Source organism: Haemorhous mexicanus, chromosome 8 (assembly GCF_027477595.1).
Source record: "Haemorhous mexicanus isolate bHaeMex1 chromosome 8, bHaeMex1.pri, whole genome shotgun sequence".
In the NCBI taxonomy this organism is placed as follows: Eukaryota; Metazoa; Chordata; class Aves; order Passeriformes; family Fringillidae; genus Haemorhous; species Haemorhous mexicanus.
This window is the reverse complement of record NC_082348.1, coordinates 14,521,314-14,543,914: the sequence shown is the minus strand read 5'-3', so window position 1 is coordinate 14,543,914 and position 22,601 is coordinate 14,521,314. Positions and strand designations below refer to the sequence as shown.

Here is a 22,601-nt window from a genome sequence, read left to right as displayed (position 1 = left end):
TTCTCATGTTGAACTCACTTCATCCAAAAAACACAAGTCAAACCTGGGTCACAAAGGTGGGGCTGAGCAGAAAAGAGGGGTCAGACTCAAAATGAGTCTGTCCAACCACAGTATCTGAAGCAATGTTCATAAAGCAAACACTGGAATGACCAGCAAGCAGAACACCTGCCCTTACCAGCAGGGCAAATCTCAAGACAACATCAGCACTTCTAAAAAGGGATTAAAATAAAAGCACACTGAGTCCACGCACAGCGTTTGTTTAAAAGCCATGTGAGAGGTGGTAAATTTCTGCAGGCTGACCCCCCACAAACGTAAGCAAGGGAAAATTATTAGCTCTGGGTTCCCAAAATATTTACTCAGTCTAACATTACTCTGACTACACTCAATCAAACATTTCCAAAGTCCCATGCCACCACAACTCAAGTGCAGAGCACCCTTTCACAAGAGTATTTCCAAGCACTTCACTACCATAAAAGCCAACAGTGTCCTTGCAAGGTAGGAAACCCATTCTAATGGGGAGAGGAGGCTGAAGTGCACAGCCTTCACTGTGCAACATCCAGGGGTCAGATCTGAACACTGCATCAAACTGAAATTCTGTGAGTAATTACAAAGCCTAGATGAGCAGCCTAAACTGAGCAGGGAATAAGAGGATGAGAGAAGACTGAGTCGTGCAGCAGGCGGGGGCGGGGGGGAGGTTAAGTAGCTGCAATTGATCTAAAACTCGGGTTTAGATCTCATCTGGCCAAAAGCCACAGCTTGAGAAGCACATCTGGTGGAGCATGTCAGTATACTCTGTGTGTTTCCTCACAAAGGCTCGGAATACCAGTTCTTATTTTTAGTACTATTTCCATTTCTTCATGTAATGAGTTCAGTGTTTCAGGCAGCCCTGGAGGAGCAGGAAGGACAAGTCCTGTAATAAAACTAATTAATTCATGTGGAATTTCTAGCCACTATTGTGAAAGTGGACAAATTCCTCACTTCTGAAAAGCTGCCCAAGTGGCCATTAATCTGGCTGTGGTCACAAGCAGGATTCCTGTGGCCTCCTGCAACACCCAACCAGCCCCCGGGACAGAGCCTGAAGAAACCAAAGTGGATGTTGTGATTTCCTCACACCGACTCCCACAGCCCGAGTTTTACTTGACAAGACAGTTGCTTCAGAGGTTTCCATGCCAAATTCCTCCCCGTGCCCACAGACCAACCATGCCTCAGTTATGTACAGAGAGATCTAGACCTTCCTAAACCTCCAAAGTCAGCCCGAAACAGGCATTTTGGCTTTATTCAAAGCTCAGTAGACCAGCAGCTTTCCACCTGCCCAGTCTTGGCCATGCTCTCAGCAACAGGTGCCCTGAAAGGAACAGGGCAGCAAGTTTGTCCTGAAGACATCAGAAGCTGTGCTCCCACCACCTAGCTGGCTGTGCGAGGAAGTTGAGCTTTACAGGTCCCATCTGCAGGCAGTGGGAAGCTGGGCTCCTCTGCAGAGAAATAATCTAATCAACCTAAATCCCTGGATAATGGAGAAGAATTAATGGAATCTGAAAGCTTGGGGTGACAGGGTCTGGGGGGTCTGGCAAGGAAAAAAAGGAGAGAATACACTGATTTTAGTTACTAAAATCAACAACAACAAAATGACTCAGAGTTCCCACAGGGAGCTGACCTGTAAGAAGGCACCATTTTGCTCTAGGCTCACTTTTCTCTCCCAGTTCCAGAGTGCTCTTTAAATTCTGTGATGGATTGGTGGGTTAGCCTCTAATTAGTACCTGTACTGCTGACCCAGCATTCTGTCCCAGGAATGGCAATATTCCCTAAACACCACTAGAAAACCAGATCTTCTCCTCCAAATGATCTTTGTAATAGTCTGTAACAACCTGGATTTCTGCTTAAACAAAATCCTCCCCAAACCACCCCTGCAGAAGCCATAGAAGCAGTCCTGTTCATTACAGCCAAAAGAAGAGGAACCCTACCAGTCAACAACAACTCACCTCAGACTGAACAGCAAGCACTCTTGAAGAAATGGATGTCAGATGCTCACCCTCTTCTAGTGAGAAAACAGCAAGGAGAAAACAAGGGAAGGAAGGCTTCCATCTCCTCACCAAGCCAGGAGAAATTCATCAGCTTGGACTAAGGCTTCTACAACTAGCCAGGAGAGCTGAGACCAGACTTCTGGCAGAAGTCTGACCAGCAACATCATACCAGGAAATCTTGCTGTAGTCTGGAGCAAAAACACTGGGAAAAGCTTTATGAATTTTCATTATATTACAGAACATGTAATCCCACACATGTTGTTATGCAAGTGAGTGCAGTGCACTGTGTCAATGTTGTAGACATCCTGCACCACAAGGACAAGCTGCAAGGAGGCACAAAGACACCTCTCTAAAATTGCCTCCAGCCAGTAAGGTGTTGAAAATATTATAAATTTCAAGGGGAGAGCATTAGAAATACCCTCCTCCCACCTGAGCTGGTTTATCTGCAGAAAACAGAAAAAGCAGGGATTTCAACACAGTCCAATTCCCACCAGTGCTTTGTGTCACTCTCAATTACAGTCCAGACTGAAATACCAAGAAATCATTCCTTGCAGCCTACAGAATTAATGGGATCTTTGACTACAGAGAGCACCAGGCAGTGAACTTGTTCCTTTACCAGCCAAGAGGCACAGTGCAGCTTTCTTCAGAATAAAAGCTGCAATGTCAGAGGACAGTTCAAGGCTTATAAAAGTGACCTGATGTCTCCCAGTATTTCAGTCCATAACAAAAGCATGTAATTCCTGATCCTTTCCTTTCTTAAACAATTTATTTCTACTATAAGCTGATGCAACAAGAGACTTCATCTTTCCACTGCTATCTCACTAAATGATATGTCTAGCAAAACACTGAGCAGAAATCAATCAATAATGCAATTACAAAGAGCAGTCGAATGCAGGGCTGCAGCAAAGCTCTGATAACTGTTCAGTAACCCTTTTCTCCTCAGCCTTTGCCTAGGATAGCCATCCCATCACATGTTCTTGTAATTAGGTGTCAGTTCAACATTTAATGAGGTCACGCTTGGCCAGTTTGTGAATGAGAAACACCTTCCAGCTTGCTGGCAGGGACTGCTGAAAGTAGGCAGAGATGTTTCAGTCAGACTTGGTCTACTGAAGGTAATTTGTCTTTGTAGAAAGAATAATAGGACTAGATTTGAAATCTGATAAATTGGCAGAAAACTCATCCTTCCAGAAAAGTGAAGACTCAGATGGGTAAATTTCTTACCATGGCTCTGCAGGTCCAAACAAAGACCAAGACCTGTATGACAGAGCATGAGAATGTGCATGGGGAATAAAGCGGCACACGGCTGCCACGACATCAGCTCAGCAGAATGATCTGCACAATATCTTAGAACCACTAGCAAGGATTTTTCCTTCTCTCCCAAGTCCACAGCAAGACCATGCAGCATGGTCAGTCTCCCAGTCCCACAGCACACTCAGCACCCATGAGGCACCACGTTGTTGCACACATGTACTACAGCTCCCTCCCCCGGGAAGACACTAATGCAGGCCTCAAGACAAACATGTCCCTGCTGGCAGACTCAAGCAGTCAGAGAGGACAAGTTGGAAAGCCAAGCACCATGTGTTCAGTATGTGCTGCTAGAGGACACCGTCACAGGGACACTGATTCCGGAAGGGCCTCCCCAGAGGAAAGCCAGGATGAAGATGGGTGGAAGCCACAGTGGAAGTGCAAGCAAGTGCAATGGATTTGCATCTCTCTAGCACAGAAAGGGTCTGCTAAGCAGACACTTGATCACAGTTACATATCTCACCCCAATTTAAGAAAAGAAAACAGGAATTCTTATGCCTGAAAACTCAGTACACCACCAAGCTCAGCATTCCTCCTGTAACAGAAATGCTTTATACAGCACCTTTACGTTCTACCTTGGCCTTCCTCTTACTCTGTCTGCTTAGAGCAAAAGATCCTCCCTGAAGGAGTCCCAGCAGAAAAGGCAGATGTCACCATGTTCAGAAAGCTTAGAATTGTTCAATCCAAAAAAAAAAAGCAAAAATCCACCAAGGAAACTACTGTTTCTCTTAGCTCCATAGCTCAGAACATATGACCAGGAAAAGCAGGTACAGGAATGCTGCTGGCTGCTCGGATGAAACCCTGCCTTCACAAATCCAGCTGTGTTTGTGGATAACGGCGACAGCTGCCCATCGGGCAGATAAATTAGACCCAGATGACACTGCAGCCAGGTCTAGTACAGAGCCATACACAAAGACACCTCTCACATTCCAGTTTTCACTGTTTTGCCTCCTGAATTGTTTATCTCAGCTCAATTCCTGGATGTGGATAAAACAAACGACATGGACTTTCTCACAGACGAGGCTTCTTGCTGTTCCCTTGACAAATACCATACTCAGTGAGTATAAGCCTGAAATCCAGAGGAAAGGAAACAACTGCAAAGGGCAAGAAGGAAACAGATCATTTGCCAAGGGACAGCATGAAAACACATTTCTGCTTTGGGTCAGAGCCTTGAAATCTTCCCAGGCTTCCCTCTCCCTCCAAACCACCATTTTCACACCAGCAGCACTCTCACCACGGCAGACTCCAGTGGGACTGTGGAAGGGGGTGGCATTATTTTCAAAAAGCTGCTTCACAAAGGTGTTATTTATTGTCTTAATACTTAAAAGATGACTAGGTTAGCTCTTGACCAGACACAGCTGCCACAGATGAGCATGAAGACCTGGTCCACCTACTGGCAAAGCCCCAGAGGCAATGAGGACAGATGAACTGTGTGGTTTTCTCATTCACCTATAATCCCTACAGCTGTTCCTAATTGCATTTGACTTTTAATAATTTCTTCCAAGGCGAGGAGCTGTGCAGATGTTCAGCTTATCCTGGGCAGAGCCACTGTAGTGGCTGTGGACATATTAACACACTCCTGTGGATCTGGGTCTGGTACTCAGCTTCCCTGGTGTGTGGTAATGCCCAAGCTTGCATAAGCCAGGCTGAAAGCCTGATTGCTGCACTCGTAACCAATCTTCCTCTTGCTCATGTGCTTCCAGCACAGGACGAGGGGGACACTCACAGCCTGGCTCTCCTCTGCTCCTCACCCATGTTTTAGCAACATAGTACTTTTAGGACATCCACTGCTGCACTGGACCCATCAAATTGACTGACAGGGTCAGAAGTTGTGGGGGCAGAATACAGATATACACATACACATGCAGATCATGACAGATGCTTCATTTCCTTATAAAAGCAAGAGAAAAGCAGAAGTCTTCCTGGCAATTCAGTAGAAATGAAAAATGCATTCATAGCATTACTGGCATGGTTTTCAAGTTGCTGTTAAAATTCCAGTTACATTATGCTACCTCCAACCTCTGAGTCTTCTGTGTTTTCAAGCAATACATTTAACTGTCTTTTAGCAGCTGCCTGCCAAGGGGAAATGAAGGTTTTGACATCTGACCTGTAAGGAAGGATGTGTGGCATTTGGAACTACCCAAATAAGGATTTTAGTTGGATGCTAAAACAAGCTGTGTTTTTAACAGTTAACTATTTTGACACTGTTTTTGTGTCATGGGAGTTCAAAGTGGAGACCCTGGTCAGGTGAGTAAGGCAACTCCAGCCCTTTAAGTTCAAGTTTGCTTGCAGCCACATTCTTTTCACAACTCTCTTTCCCTTTGGAAAAGTTACTTTGCACTGGCATGGACTGAAAAAACACATTAGTTTTAATAAGTAAGTGAGATTCCAAAGCAGGACTCATTAACTAGCAGTGGCTTCTGAGACAGATCCCACTAAATTAGTACAAGTATCCCAACAACAAAGTAATACTACAAACACAATTAAACTGAATTGGCAAAGGGGAAAAAAAATTTCTCTCAACTGGTCAGCTTTGAACAGTGGCTCAAGAAACATTTTTTCAAAGTGGATTAAGTTTTATTCCTAGAATCTTGTTTCCATGAGGAGAACATATGTTCTTCAACTATTCTCATAGCTTGGGCAAGACAATCTAGGGCATTTGCTGACATCATTGAGATCTGCCCTGCTCCACCTCTTAGCATAAGTTCCCACCTGGAAACAGCACTTGGCATCCTGCTGGGCACCCTGCTGCATCTTGAGCCAGTCTGGGTCATTGATCTGACACTTGTTTTCTAGGGCTAGCTTGCAGCAGGACTATCTCCTGAACCAGCCTGCTCTGACATAAGGTGAATGCTGAACCAGCAGAAGGAAGGGCAAAAGACATGGGAGCTGAGAGTTGGACAACATCACAAAAGGCCCTGATTCCAGTTCATCATGGCTAAAACGGAAGGCTCCCCAGCCTCTGGCTGAGATTGGAGGGTTTGAAAGACCCCAGTGCTACCTAAAATGCCTCTCAAATCATACCGTGTCTACAAGACCCATATGGCCACCTTAGGCCTGTTCTGAATAGAAGGTGGCTGCAGGGACTAAGATATTTTCCGCCAGGACACAGACTAACACAATGAAAAGACAGTCGTCACTCTGCTCCCCGTGTCCTGGAGGACCTTGAGCACATCATTTACTCCATCTGCAAAACACTGTGATAATCTTGCTGAGGTGCTGAGAGAATAAACACACTCAAGACCAGCTCTGCGCACACAGTAACAACTCTGTCCCCAGGTCAGGCGGTTCCAGTCAGAAGTACAGGAATTTGTTACAGCATGACCTGAAACCAACTGCAGTGGAACGTGGTCCAGAGGCACCAAAACTAACTAAAAGGCCCTGATCCCTGTAGATGCTGAGTCTCCACCTCACTCCCACCACTGATGGGGGTTGATGTACTCGCCTCCCCAGGGAGGGGAGAAGTTCTCAGACTGATTTCACAGACTGCTGGTATTTTCTTCCAACATTCCCAACATCTCCAAAATACCCAAAGCCTCTTGTGCAATGAGCAACATCCCTTGCTCCTTAGCTACATGGTGGTTTATGTTACTTTACGCCTACAACCATTTCAGGATTGGCTTTACAGACCTTAGTGGAAGACTAAACAATGCTGGAGCCATAGCAGGAGAATTTGCAGAGTTTTATTCCTTGTTTCATTTCGGCAATCCTTCTGCCTCTCATCAGGGACAAAAAAACTTGCCAACCTCTTAATTTAGGAATAGCACAAGCTCTGCATTCCAGTCCTGAATCAGCCAAAGAAGCCTTTTCAAGCTGGAAAGGGGAAAAAGGGTAAATACCTTTAAGCACATTTAAAAAGGAAAAAAAAAAGGCACTACAAAACAACCACACCAAAAAACCCTCAACACCTGCTTTTTGCAGGCAAAAACTTGCTCTTGGGGCACTCTTGAAACTGGCTTAACATCAGCATTTGAAAGCAAATTCCAGTCCCTGCTCTTTTGGGTGCCAGAGTGCTCTCCCTGTCACTGCTTAAAACTAAAAGCAAACTCAGCTCCCTCATGTATGTTTAGCAAACAAGTAGAGATGGGATCAAAGATGACAGTCTAAAGGGAAGAGTATCAAGTGAAGCCGGCAGATTCAGATTTTGTTTTTGTTGTAGGTTTGGTTGGGATTTTTTTTTCCTAATGGCTACAATAACCTGTTAAAAATTTTGTAATCTGAAGAGCGCAAACCCTTTTCTGGATGTTCATGCTCCTCTGCCAAGACATGCTCAACTGTGAATATTCCAGCTGCATGTTTCACATCACACTGGTTAAAGATGTGCCAGTATTTTTATTATTCACCCCCTATGGATATTACAGAACACCACATACATTATAAGGTTCTTACAGTGTGCTATTTATGAGTGTATTATCCACAGAGATATAATCAAATAAATCACACCCATTGTAAAGGAATAAAGATATTCCAATCAAGCAAAATGCTGAGTGAAGTTAACATAAATCTGAATTAAAGTCTGTAAAAGAAAAAAAAGAAGCACTAACTCAGAAAATCACCTCTCAGCCCATCACTGCAATGCCCTCCAGCCACCCCGGCTTTTTGTAAAAGCATAAGCCTGGAAGTCAGTGCCAAATTCCTTAAATCTAAATGCCCTTGGCTTCTTCTGGAGAGTCTAAAATTCATTCCCTTGACACTTATATTCTGCAGTCAAGGAAGATTTTGCATCAACATTGTTCTCCAGAGTCCTGGCTCTCCACAGCCCTTCACAGCTGGGCAAGGGAGCAAGGACAGGAGAGGGGACAGGAGCGGGGACAGAAGCAGTCGCAGCCTGGCTGTGCGAAGCAGCAGCTTGGAACGTGCAAAGTTTTCCATGCTGCTCTTTTTCCTTTACTCTGCTCTCTCCATCTCCTCCTCGAGCAGAGCAGCATGCACAGGTACTGTGAGGAGCATGCACAGGTACCTGGCTGCATTCCCATCCTCACAGAGAGGGAAGCCAAGAGGTACAGCCTGGTTCAGAGCGTTTTTAAATCAAGCCTCAAGAGGGAAGGGAGGGAATTCAAAGTCGCGCTGCTGAACTAGTTATGCAAACAGGGTCAAGAACCCAAGTCACAGCCAGGCGGCAGAAGTCAAGGAGGGGTGATTACCCTCCTTTTGGAGGAGAAACGAGAAAGTGCTACTGTCTATTTCCAGAGCTGATTTCCAATTCTCAACATCCCACGGAAAGGGAAAGAGCTTGCAGTCGATCCCACGGGAGAGGAGGCATTAATAAAACCCAGCACTGCTGTACCGGCAACCCGAAGAGCGCTCCCTCCCACGGCAATCACAGCAACAGGTCAGGAGCCTGTTGGCGTCCCTGTCCCCGGGGCTGTGCTCCCGGGAGGCATTCCTCTTGTTCCTGCACCCAGTTCCTGGAGCAGGGGGCCCTGGACCCCCACGGGAGCTGGCAGAGGTCACCTCATCTCCAAGGTGGACTCCGCTGGAAGGGTGGCCATAGGGAACAGGTTCCTCAGATAGCAGGGCCCCTGCAGTCCCTCAGCTTCCCCCTTCCCACCAGGCAGCACATGGTCCTCCCACACCACCTCTCTCCTTATCTTCGGGGCATCCATCACCCTTCAGGGTGGTTTTACTCCTCCACCAAACACAAATCTGAACGTTCACTCCTCTCCACTCCCCATCCCTCAGCTGCGTCTCCCCAAAGTTCACCTTTTTCTGCTCCCATGGTGGGCTTTTTCCCCTAAAAGACCCCAACCTCCAGCCTAACCCCCGGGAGTAGTCCCTGCATTCCCGCCTGCGCCCCACCTCGTTACATTCCACCCCTGGGGTTCTTGCCCCACACCAAGAAAACCTCTCGAACCCCCGAAGTAACTGCACCCCCAAACACCCCATTATGCCCACCTCAAGGATGCTTTGTCCCCCCTCCAGAGCCCCTTTCATTCCCTCCCTCTTTGTGCTTCCCTGGACTTACTCTAGCTCCTCTCCCGCAGGGATACCTCATGTCTGCCCTCGAGCGGGGTCGTTCTGCCCCGGTAGGACCCCCTTGATTCCCCTTTAGGATTCCTTTGTCCCCTAGACGTTCCGGCAACCTGGTGGTGCCCCGGCGCACGTTCCCGAATGCGCGGTGTCCAGCGCCCACCTGTCCCCAGTGCCCGGTACCCGGTGAGCGATGCACGGTGCACTGTCCCCCGTGCCCGAAGCCCGGACGGCGGTGCCCAGTCCCAGGTCCCCGGCGCGCAGTGCCCGGTCCCTGGCGCGCCGCGCAGAGCGCTCGGTGCCCCGTCCCTGGTGCGCGGCTCTCGGCGCGCCGTGCCGGACCCGCGGAGGCCGGGGCCGGGCGCTGCTCACCTGCGGGGCGCTCGGCGCTGGCGCCGTACTCGGCCGTGTCGCGGCGGCGGGCGCAGGTGCCCTGTCCCTGCACCAGGGCTTGCAGGGGCAGCTCGGCGCCGGGGTCGGGGTAGCAGCGCAAGCCGGCGGCGCAGCGCGGCGTGTAGACACCGCACGCCTCGGCCTCCAGGCGGGCGCACACCGGGCAGCAGCCGCAGCCCGGCTCCCGCACTAGCTCGGGGCAGGGCGGGCGGGCGGCCGGGGGGCAGGCGGCCAGGCGTTCTGCCGTGCAGGGCGGGCAGCGGAACAGCACCTCGGGCAGCGCCGGCCCCGCCAGCGCCAGCGCCGCCGCCGCCGCCGCCAGCAGCAGCCGCGGCCAGGCGGCCCGCGCCGCGCCGCGCCCGACCCCGCCGAGCGCCATGGCGGGACTGACGGGTGGCGGGGCCGGCAGGTGGACGCGCCGCTCGGCCCCCCGGCGGGGCGGCGCGGGGCGGAGAGGAGAGGAGCGGAGCGAAACCAGGCGGCGTGGCACGGCCCGGCGAGGCACAGCACGGCCCGGTGAGGCACAGCACTGTACAGCACAGCACGGCACGGCTCGGCTCGGCGCGGTGTCGGGCTGAGCGGAGCTGAGCGGAGCTGAGCGGGGCCGGGCGCGCCGCGCCGCCGCTGGGTCCTAGAGCCGCCCCCGCGCCCGCCCCCGTTCCCCTGCGGGGGTCGGGGCTGTCCCTCGTGGTGGGGAGAGGCGATCAGACCCAGAGTGGGCTGGGGCCAGCCGCACACAGGATTGGGAATGACCCAGAGAGGAACTGGAGAGTCTGATCGACACGGGGCGAGGGCCTACTGTAGTGGGAGACATGGTCTCCCTCTGGGGATGAGGGTCTGCTCGCTGAATTCGGCGGGGCTGAACACGAAGGGAGTCAAGACCCGCGTCACTTTGAGGCACCTTGAACAGGGAGGGATAGAGATCCCACTCCACCAGAGGGCTGGGGACGTGCCTCACAGCAACACCCAGCGCTCGGAGAGGGGGAACTGGGTGATCTCCACGCCCCCAGAAGCATGGGGAGCTGGGGGATAAAGCAAGAGCCCACTCTTACCCTGCTGCCACAAAAGTGCCAGGCCTGGCACAAGCAGCCTCATTTCAATCCAGGTGCCACCGTGGGCATGAGGGCCAACATCTGGACTCAGGGACAGTCCCAACACCCAGTTGCTCACCAAATGTTGGTCCTGGGAGCCACCATGCCTCCATGGGAACAGGACCCTGCAGTTGGGAGATACCTCTTGGAGACCCAAGGCTCCGTCCCCTTAGATATGCCCCATGCCTTCAGCCTGGCTGCCCATAGGGTATTTTGCCTCCCGATCAAATTGAAGCCGATTCAGCACCTTCCGTGTGGCACTGCCTCACGTGGCTGACCAAAAGTGGGGTACAACCAGAGGCACAGAAACAGAGGTCTCTGAGCTTTGCGGTTTTGGTATGAAACTCCCATTTTAAACCCTATCACACTCCTTTTCCTGCTGCCCGACTGCCACAGGCTACACAGAGGATTTTAACTACAAGGGGTATTACATAGAGGTGACTTTTTTTCTGTAATAAAAAAAAATAGTAACAGCAAAATCAAGGGAATGCAACTGAGCTAATGAAGCTGGAATATTCAGTTAATATCTTTGTGGCGCATATGGTTAAAGTCAGGCACTGAGGCAGCATGAATTCGGTCTGCCACAGGAAAAATGACAGCTTTGGAGTGTTTAAAATTTGCTCGTGTAATTTTTTGTTGTTTTGGTTTTATTTTTTTTTTCAAATTAAGAAAAATGCAGAGTGCTGCTGTTGACAACTCACACGACACAACTATTGGCACAGGATTACTCACAGCTCTGGAGTTATACAACAACATGTTTGTTTGTGAGATTGATGACTGCAGGGTTGGTTGATGGACTGCAGCGTTTATCGTGCTCTGTGATACGTCCTGGGACTGAGTATGCAGTCCCATCCCAGTCCCTGGGTCTTCCCAAACAATAACTCAGGTTTTACAAGAGCTTAATCAAGCACGGTCAATTTCTCTGTCTGCCCATCATGCTGCAGATCCCTTGCCATAGAGTACCTACCCACTTGCTTTAGTTTTTAAAACACACTGTTGTCTGTTTGTACCTCGCTTAAGCTGGACACTGATATTAACCAGCCCCATTTCACTTTGGAAAGTATCCACTTGGTTTTGGGGTCCCTGTGGCAGCAGCACTCATTGCTCTGAGTGCAGGGGACTCTGAAATTCCAAGCCAACCAACATGTTCCCCTGAAATTACAAGCAAATAATGGGGAGATATTTTTATTCTACTTCATGTTACAAAATATCTTTTTATATTACAAAACCCAAGTTTTAGCCTGGGTGACTTGAGAAAGTCTTTTCCAGAAGACAAAAAGAAAAATAAATGCAGTGAAAAAACCCAGCAGAGGATTTGCAATTGTTATTCCCACAAATCTCGAAGTGGGAAAATAGGATGCACAGCCCTGCATACCAGCAGCCCTTCAAAAACCTCCCTTTTAAACAGATTTCCCAGCAGATGTTCAATAGAAAATGGAGCAAATTATTTTCACTGCACATTTACAACTTCTCAGGGATAGCGGGAAGGAGGCTCTCGGTACCTTTTTTATGATCTGCTGTTGACTTCACTAATGACTCACATTTGGTTCCAATGAGATATTTTCATATGACTAATGAATCTATATTTGGAGGCGTAAGAGGGTTTGGCTAATTATCTGTTGCAGTCAGTTAAATATTCCAAGTATTCAAAGTAGGTTTTCTTCCAGTGGTAAATGTTATGCCCTCACAGTCTGTCTTCTGGTGTTTTAAAAGAGCCCAAAACTTTGACTCGCACCAAGCTGACATCTGGGTTTCTGCATGTGTAAGCACAAGAGATGGCCTGAACTTAATTATACAGCAAACCAATCCTGTGTTTTTTAGGTGGCCAATAGGTCATTGCCCAAGGGACGATTTAAACCCGATTTTTCAACATGCACTTGATGCTTGCAGCGGCCCATTTTGCTGGGGGCATTTACTGGGGTGCCATTAATAACTCCTGGCAGGGGCAAATTCCTTCTAAGCGCCGTTGTGTAGGCTGCTTGTGCACAAATCATTTTTCCACAGGGAGGGCTCGAAATCTGATGAGAGAAGGGAAGGTAGAGAGGAGGGGGAGGGAAGGGGCTCCGCTGGCTCAGCTGCCTGAATTGCAGAAGGACATTAAACATAATGATCCTGTAGGGAAAGAAACCGTACTTAGCTCAGATGTGGGAACGAGCCAGGATTTCCTGTTCATATGCCTCTTTAGTAGGTGCTTGGGCTGTTCTCCTTTTATCACCGTCATTTTCTTTGTCTGCCACTAAAGCAATAACACCGGTGCAGATACAATGGATCAGATGTTCCCCCTGCCCCTGCTGCTGCAGCCCTGGGCTGGGAGACCTCTCTGTGCTGCTCTCCAACTCCAGCAGAACAATAAAGAAGATTTTACAGCTGTTATGGGGATGGGGGAGGTGGGGAGGCAGAGGGAAACAGCTTGAGTGCCCGTGGCCAGCTATAATTTCTCTAGTGGGTCTTTGCTGACAGTTTTAGGATTAACAAGTGAGCTCTGTTCCCAAGCATTTACCCCTCTGGATAAGCTGGCCTGTTTGTTCTCAAGGGTTTATTTTACCCTACAAAATATGGCATTGCCAAACAGATGTAGGCTTGTTCCTAGAAAGGCAAGTTATAGCTGAAGCTGCGTCTCACACAGGCTTTAGTCCTTGGAATTGTTTGGAAATGCTACAGTATTCCTCTGACCCTTTTCAGGGCAGTTTTTTCCCACAGACGTGCTGGTTGATTCTTTTATGGCTCTGTCCTTTGTCAGGGATGAATTAGGAAAAATAAACTCACAAACAAAAAGTGGAGGCCTAGCACAGAGATCCTCTTGCTACCCATGATTAAGAAGTATTTTACAGCTCTGAGTGCGTGGGGGGAGAAAACAAAAAGTGCCCTTCTGCCTTTTTCTTTCCCTCATTTTTTCTTCATGGGTAATGGGGCACAGGGGAGGTGGGGGAAGAAAAAAAAGTCAAGAAGATTAAAACAGTGTTTTAATTATTTTTAAAGTCCTCCTTTTCAGTAGACTGACACAAAGTGCTTTATGGTAGGTGCTGGAGAAAGTCTCCCAAGTCCCAGAGCTGGCATGGTGAGGGGCAGGTGATGACAAAGGGGGGGCTGTGAGGAGGAAGGCTGGGATTGATGTATTTGTACCTCCACTTTCTGTTTGTGAGTTTATTTTTTCTAGTTCATCCCTGACAAAGGACAGAGCTATAAAAGAATGTTGCCTTCTCCCTGGAGAAAGCTCGGCCATGAGTAAAAGGTATTGGGAGGTAAGAATTGCCTCTGTCTCACAGTGAAGCACATCCAGAGTGGGATAACAGGGATCTTCCCTCCTTCATCCCCATTTCTTCCCAGGGGGTGCCAGGGGAACATGACCAAGGCCAGAGTCGGTAGCAGGGGCAAAAGGAGCTCTGCCCTGCCCTCTGCCCCTGCCGCGGGGACCTTTACTCCCTGTCAAAAGGAACACTAAGCCTTAAAATCCAGGCTGTTGGATCCAGCCATGGAATTGGCTCTCTGTCCCTCCCTCCACACTCCCCAGGACTGTAGGTCCCAAAGCTCCAGTCCCATGCTGCCTTGACCTGCCTTCAGCCACCCCAGTTCAGTAGCTTTGCTCATTGAATTGGGGTGGTGCAAGTGAGCTCAGCAGAGCGCTGCAGAGAGGAGGGAGGCACTGGCAAGACCCTCTTGTTCCATCCTGCCCACAGCTGCTCCCCAAGGCAATCACACCACAAACAGCAAGCTTTCGAGGAAATAAATGAATGGCCCAGAAATGAGTTCCCAGCATCACATCTTCTCCCCCACAACTCATCAGCATGTTTCACACTTCCATCAGCACTTGTTCTCTGGAGCCTGGTTGGCTCCTGTGCAAGAGTTTCAGGTGCCGCACAAGCTCCTGCAGCTCTGATCCACACCCATAGCTCTGCTGCTCCACAGGTCACACCAGAGGTAGGTCTGCCCCAGGCACCTCTCTCCATCCTCATATTGTTTTCCCCAGGTGCATCAGCACAGCCAGGGTTCAGATGTCAGCAGAAGGGTCAATTATAGGCCACTTTATTTACATTCACCCTATCTGAAATGTTTTTAGAGCAGCCCTAAATGCATTATCTTTGAGCCTGATCCAGTAATTATGAATGCTTAGGAATGGTCCAGGCTAGTTTGTTTAGGTTTCTCCAGCACTGATTAGAGATTAGCAGAGCTGTACCCACCCATTAGCTGGAAGGCATAAAGCAATGGTGATTCTCATGCTAAGGGGCCAGGTGCTCAACACCCATGTCCCAGGCACCACTGCTCTCCTGCAGGGCTGCAGAGCAGAGAGGCAGGGTGTCACAAGTTTGTCTGGTGTGCAGTTGCCATACGGAGCAGAGGCTTGTGCACTTAGACACCCCAGTAGTCACTCCTCACTCATCCCTAAGCTTCCCTCAAAGATGCCTTCATTAGTTGCAGGTGTGTAAAACACTTTGAAACCAAGCAGCTGACCAGGAGGAGGTAAGGAAAAAAGGTTCAGTGTTGACCTAGGCAGATGAGGCACAGTGGCTTGGCTTATAGGGGTGATCAAACAAAAGCTGAGAGGATTTATGTGGGGACTGTCATTGATTTCTGCAGGTACCATGGCTAATTGCTCTTGGAAGAGGACCTGGAGATGTAGCTGAGGGAGGGGAGGGAGGAGCCAATGTAGCAATGCATCTTTGCAGAGATATTCCTACTTTAAACAAATCTGTCTGAGGTGGGCCTTGGGTGGCTAAAGGACCTAGTACTGTACACAGCTTCTTTATTACAGTTTCCCAGTGGCAGTCCTCAGGATATCAGCAGAAGGTGACTTGTTTACAAAGATCTAAATTCTCAGTGGCTTTACAGACATCACAAAATTCCAGCTGTAACTTAGAGGGAATGGGGACTAGTACTGTTCATATTTGGTCACTAACAGCCCTTACCTGAGGACCTGTTCTTTTGACCTCAGAGACCTTCCCTCTCCAGACTACTCCACCAGGATTTCCCTTCAGTAGTAGGAATGCTCCCAAAGACTCACGTGCCTGGGTGTAAGAGCCGCCACAATCCATACACCTACTGAGTCTTCCAATGATCCAGGGTTTCCATGGGGATTTAGTTCCCAAGATAAAAGTTAGATTAAAAATCCCTTTGTTTCAATGAGTCCAGATGCTAAAGGGTCCAGCTTCTTGCAGAGGGCTGGGACAGCCTCCCAGCCCCTGGAATAGCAAATGGACAGTATCCCCCTCACAGATATAAGAACCCAAAGATCCTTTTGATTTGCATTGACAGGCTTCCCATCAGTGCCTGGTACCCCTTGAGCAGGGCAGCGGGATGAAAGCATTTCAAAGCAGACATAGATGCTTAAGAATTTTGTTAGCAGCATCAGCCAACATTTCCACTTGCTTTGTATTTGCTGTCGGAAAAGTAATAACAGCTTTGGAGAACCTACTCAGGAGAGAAAACAGCTCTTTTCTAGGCACCATGCTGGGATATTGCTTTGAGTAACAACATTGCATGCAGGAATGGAGTGGAAAGGGGCTGCAGCCCCAGGGAGAGCAGGGATTGCTTACATGAGTCCACAAAAAGTGCTTGGATGGAACAGGATGAAGGAAAGGAAAGTGTAGTGTGACTACATATTAAGAAAGGACTCCAGCTGCTGGTCTCTAGCTGCCTATGTCAAAGCCTCCTTGGGGAAGTAACTTTATTCGTCTCATGGGACAAATAAAACAAGTACTGGAAGAAACACAGGGAACAGTCGTGTTTTGGCTGGGACAAGACAGGCCATTCAGATCTTGACTCAGAGCACAGAGCTCTCCTAGGGCAAGAGAAGTGTTTGAAGGTACACTGGCATTTATGTCGAGCACAAAGGAAACCCCAGCACTAAAAGTCCCCTGGCTGTTGAAGAACAGGAGCTACTCCAGGACTAGGGAGCACACAGGACTGCAGTGCCTTTAACCCCCTGCCAACTTCTTAAACAAGAATGTCTCCAGTCTCATTTCCCTGGCCCTGGGTCTATACCTCTCCTGACTCATTTCTGGATATGTGGCCAGAAAAGATGAGCAGAGGAAGATGGAGCCAAGAGCTGAAGGGACAAAGCATCTTGCAGGAACAGGTCCTCATCCTACAGCTCTCCAGGACGTAGATAAACTCTATCCCACCTTTGACCCTGCTCAGTAGCAGAAACATTTGTAGAGGACCTTGAGGCAACATCAACTCTGCCCTTCTGCTTCCTTGCCCTCCTCAGCAACAGCATAGGAGAAAGACTGAGGAACCAGCCCTGTAGAAAAGTGTCCAGGGGCCAGCAGAAAATCACAGGGCCTCAACTCACGGTATCTCATAGTAATCATGTGCTTTAAAGCACACTACCTGTCAAGACAGGTGTGGGAGGGGATGATCTGAATGATCTCATCCCAGGGTAGCACAATGAGCTCTCCTGCACTGGTGCAACCCTGCTGAGACAGCCAGGCAGCCTGAGACACTCCTACAGCAGTGAGTCTTTCCATTTCTTCAGTATGTTTATATGTACCAGCCTAAGAACACAAGCACGGACATGCAGCCCACAAGCAAGACCCCTTCTGCAACATTCTCTCCAAGCATCACTGCTGGTTTCTGGCTTGTTTCTCTGGACCCTCGCTGTGACAGAGGAGGAGCTGCACTAACAAACTCTTCACTTTCTTGCTGATGTGGACACCCTGCCAAAGAGAAGGCATGACTCAAGTAAGAAGGTTGGGCCACCACTGCCCAAGGCTGTTTATTCCTTCCATCCCAAGAAGAATTCCCCTAGTAACCCCACAAACCAAAGCTCCAGGAATCCCCCACCTAAAGCAAACAGATGCTGTGCAGAGCACGCTGTTCAGCTAGAGATGTACAGAGTTCCCCTTCAGAGCCACAAAAGGTTGCTCAGCATCTGTTCTGATCCAGTGTTGAGTACCTCCAGCCACTCTGGGCTAAACCACTCTCCTTCTGAAATTATTTTCTTTTTATTGAGCCAGAGCTTCCCTCACAGCAGCTTGTCCCTGTTGTTTCTTGTCCATTTGTGGTGCCTCTCTGAGGAAGAAACCTGCTCCATCCTCTCTGAACCCTCCCTTTGGAGAGTCAAATACAGCAATTGGCTCTTGCCCTCTCTTCTTCACGTTGAACAAACACAGCCCACGGCCTCTCTTCATCACTTGCCATCACATGCTAGTAATTAACCAGACCTTTTATTAAAGATTCTTGTATCTCATTCAGCAATAGAGCATGACTTTAGGTTTATAGCTCTGTGTCTAGTTCCAAGAATATTTTACTGGCCTGATGTACAAAGATGCTTAAACCTTAAAATGGAATAATCTCTGCTGCAGAGGAAAGCTTGCTAATTAACCCTTCACACAAAATCATTACAGCTAAAATCTCAAGACATGAGCACCAGCGTAGCTCAGTGGAAGGGCAGGGAGCTTTTAGGAAGAAAGCAGGAGGGATCGAGATCACAGGTTTGCCTGGACATCAGAGCTGCAGGAGCCAAGCTCTATCATGTTGCTTTGAAAGCAAGCAGACATTAAAGCTGAGGACACTCCCACTCAAATAAACTAAATTTGGATTTTAAACACAGCCCCACTCTGCAAAGCAGCTCTATAAAAATGTCATTGTGGGACATCCTGTTTATTGTCTCTCACAGATTCCAGATGAAACCCACCCCACCAGAGAGAGCTGTTTTCTAATGAGCTTTCTGCAAGCACAGGTTCTCCTCCCTCACCCACAACCTCTAAAATGGAGGGTCCAAATCTACCTCCCCCAAAACCCTGTGCAATATCCTGGCTTTTGGGATATCCACCCAGCCAGAACCTGATCCATTTTCTGGATCTATGCTGTATCCATCCTTCTGCTGCATCCAGCTCTCCCTCGTGTCACTCTGTCCCAGTGGGCACTACAGGTGTGGCTGCAGGGGAGGAACAGGGAGCAGTCAGGAGCCAACACACCCTTGTCTAAGGCAATAAACCAGTTACTCACTCTTTTACCTACCAGAACAGCTGTGAGCTGGAGTAAAGCCTACTTACCTTCATTACTGGGATTTTCCACAAGAACCTAAGAGAACAAGGAGCCTGTGCACTACAAGCATTCAAAGAGAAATGAGTATATTATTTGCTTCAGCATTTTTAATTCTCGCAGCATGTGCAGCCCAGTGCTGACCTTTTACGGGAAGCAAATGCACAGCAACTGGTGTTGGTTTCCCGCAGTGTCTTTTGAGAGTTGAACCACATTTTAATTCCCTTTGATGATGCATACACACTAACTTGTGCTGAGAACAAAGAGAAAGCATCCCAAAATAAAGGACAGGAATATCTGCTTCTCTTCAAACTTGCTTTATTTTTTAATTTGCTGATTAAATCTTAAATCTTATCCTCAGCCCGGTGTAAGGGTGAACAGTGCACATTCCCAGAAAGGAGAGGGCTTGATTAGAAAGATTCTGTCCTGCAGCACATGGGACTTTGAAGCTGCCAGCTGGAACAGTAACAGGTAACAACAGGAATGTCTGGATGGACTATAGCTGTAAAGGAGCAGCAGGAGCCATTTGAGTAGTATTTGTGCACACGTTGGACAGAACTGCTCCTTGCTTTTAGCAGGTTGGGGAAACAACAGCTTCTCTGGGGAATCAGCTTTCAAGACCCCAGGGCCTGTGATCCAAAATGGACCCAAAAAAAGAGGAAGATGTCTTCTGAAACTGCAGGAAATAAGCACAGGAAACAAAAAAACTTTAAAAAATACTTCCTGTAGCTAGTCAGACTGAAAAATAGCTAAAAGTTTTGAATAGAAGATCACACCATTCTCCCTCTGAAGGACGACACCAGGACACCAGAATAGAAATAAATAAAATGTGGTGTTACTGGCCAGGAGAAATGGAAAGATGCAGGCAGGTGAAGAGGGGAAAAAGAGGTTGGATGTTGTGATTTTGTCTGCTGAGAGCCCAGAACAATCCCAAAAGATCTCCCCTTAGCAGGGAGCTTTGCGGGAAGGGGGGGACTGCAGGGACAGGATCGCTGTCTTAGCTCGCTTGCCCTCTGCCGGATACCAGGAGCTCCAATCAGCTCTTTACAGTCCAGTGCTGTCTTTCTGCAGGGCTGCATGCACTGGGAATGCAAAGGGAGTGGGCAGGAAAAAGCTGAAGAGAGAGCTAGAAACTGCAATGGATACAGAAAATTATGGAAGGCGAGCTAAAAAAAAAAAATTACAGAAGGATAACTCTTGCCACTTGTCGTTTTTTTTAATTGGCCAGTGTCTTAATGAAACAAGATTTTTCTAGCTCAGGTTCTCAAGATTTGTGCACCTGTCTCCCTGAAGGTCATTACCACTGCTTTCTAGTGCTGCATCAATATGCCTAGAAGAGGTTGAAGAGGTTGTCAGGAGGATACTGCCATCCTGTTGTCCAAGCAGGACTACCCTGCCCTGTGGAGAGGAGATGGGGGCAGAGTTGTTGTTATAAAAAGATGTCCAGCTTTCAAATTCCTCCAACCACTGAGCCAATACAGAAATAACCCCAGCCCAATGGCTTTTGTGGGCCAGCCTGACCCAGCAGAGCATAAACACAAAAGATCTCCTAGGAAATAGCTTTTGCATCTCTTAATTTCTTGGGACAGGTCAGGGCAGGTAGCTGCATGGAAGCCAGCCAGGATTCCTGTAAACCCACACCACCAGCAACCTGCACATGAGCTCCCACAAGGTTTAAGTCATGGTCTGTGGGAAAATGTCGGCCTCTCTACACAAACTATTTATGTCCAAAAAATCAATGCCAGTGATAAGGCACCTGGAGAGGTTTGAGAGCAAGCTCAGCATGATCCACATGCCACTGAGATATTGCCTGCATCCTCCCAGGCAGGTAGAGTCTTTCTTAGGACACCTTGAAAATTCCCCACTGCTGAGAATTCACTGGAAAACCCACTCTGGTGTGGCAGAGACGGGACTCAACCATGTGGCTTCCTATACTCAACACTGCTGCTTGTAAAATTACCACATTGCCCTCTATACCCACTTTTCTCCCACAAAAGCAAGTAGATGCTTCCACTCCAGCATGACAGTAACCTCTCACATGAAGACAAGGGGTGTCACCTCATGAATGTTGACATTGTGCCAATAAATACAGTCATTACTCAAAGAAGGGCAAAAGCACAGTGTACAGTATGAAGTGTTTGGTAAACCAGTTCACCACATTGGTCTGAACTGGGAAGAACTCTGAGAGATCAGCCTGCCAAATCCTCTGCTGGAGTCCTTCCAAATTACCCGAGCCAGCCAGGAGAGCACTGGCTGGGAAGCTGATGAGATGGGGTGTTTGCAGGCAGCTGGACTTCACTGTGTCTAGACTGACTTGGGGGTGGGGGGATTTGTGCTCTGTGATTCACCCACACACCTGGCAGCATGGCAGTGGCGTCCACTCCACCCAGCAGCTGGGCTGGAGGAAGTTGTGTGTGTGATCCCAAGGAGAACCACTCTGGAGCTGGGCCTGGGTGCTGTGGTGCTCTGGCTGGGCCCCAGGCAGTCTGGCTGCAGCTCCACGGCTGGAGAACACAAACCTGTTCAATCACTGCTTCAGTCAATGTCCTGTTCTGTGCCTAACCCATGGGATCATAGGAGACATGACTCTTCTACCTGAGCTTGTCCCCAGAATGGGGCTCTTCTGCTAGCCATATTACTCACACACCCGTGCATGTCCCACATAAGGTCTGGAGCCCCGCAGCCAAGATTCAAGCTCACATGCTCTGGATCATCAGAGACACTGCTCCAAGACACCCAGAATCCTTTGGCAGGTTCCTTGAACATGAGCAGGTCAGAGCTTATGTCTGCTTTCAAACCCACTCTGGAACTGGCAGCATGGATGTCACAGCAAGCTTGTGGTTGCCACAGCCAAGTGTGAGCCCAGGAAGACTCACAGAGCTGTACTTCTCACTGGGACAATAAAGCCACCATCCCCTGGAATGACAGTGAACTGTCCCCAGAAGAGAACAGTTCTGCTGGTGTAACTGCACTGGGGACTCCAGTAAGCTTAGCTAAAGTCACTCACATGTCACATCACGTATCACCCCTGACCCACATAGCTCTGTGGGTACGAGTCTGTACCAGTGCTCTGGCCAGAAAAATTAGACATAACAAATATATTTTTAAAAAAAGGGAGAGGAACATTTTTTCAGGCCTAGGGGGTAGAGGGTGTTTGCCTGAACTCCAGGAGAAAGTTCAAGGTCAAATCCTCCTGAATGCAAACCAGCTCCTCCAGAAATGCTTTGCAGCACATTCAAGTATCAACTATTCTAACATCATCCATACAAGCACCTCTCTGCTTTAGGCACACTCTCATTTCTGAAAAATGTCAGGCTGTAAATCAGTTCTGCTACTCTCTGGTAAAGTCCTCCGGGTAAAGGCAATGTCCAGATGATACCTGAAAACCATGTGACAGAAAGCCAGGTGATGCTACCTGGTGATGCTACCAGGTGAAACAGATGCATCAGTCCATGCTTTTTATTCAGGATCTAAATGGAAGGTTTGGCCCTCATAGCTCTTGTTCTCACCTCTCTTCCAACACTGGGACAGACAGGTGGACAAGCAGCTCATAACTGAAAGACCCTGGACCACTCTCAAGGGACACTTGTCCAAAACTCCTTTCCCAACACAGATTGCCCAAAGCCTTAATATAGGTAGTAAAAGTCCCAGCCAACCAAAAGGCTACTTTGTGGATTGACCTTCAGTCAGATGAGCTAAAACCAGACTGAAGTCCTGTCTTGGGCCTCACTGCCAACAGATGAAGTTTTATGACCTGGTTTTCATGTTTTGTTTTGGGTTTTTTAAAGTATTTCGCTCTTCTCATTGGTAGAGGCAAGTGGTTGATTGTGGGGAAGGA

The 22,601-nt window shown here is 48.5% G+C and overlaps 1 protein-coding gene across 1 annotated transcript in view; it reads right to left on the bottom strand.

Moving 5' to 3' along the window:
- Positions 1-10,279, bottom strand: part of IGFBP2 (insulin like growth factor binding protein 2) — a 54,874-nt gene extending 44,595 nt beyond the window's left edge. Inside the window, exon 1 of the mRNA XM_059852809.1 lies at positions 9,669-10,279. Within this exon, the coding sequence (XP_059708792.1) occupies positions 9,669-10,068 (400 nt within the window). The 5' untranslated portion in view covers positions 10,069-10,279. The remainder of the gene's footprint in view (positions 1-9,668) is intronic.
- Between the last annotated feature and the right edge of the window lie 12,322 nt (positions 10,280-22,601).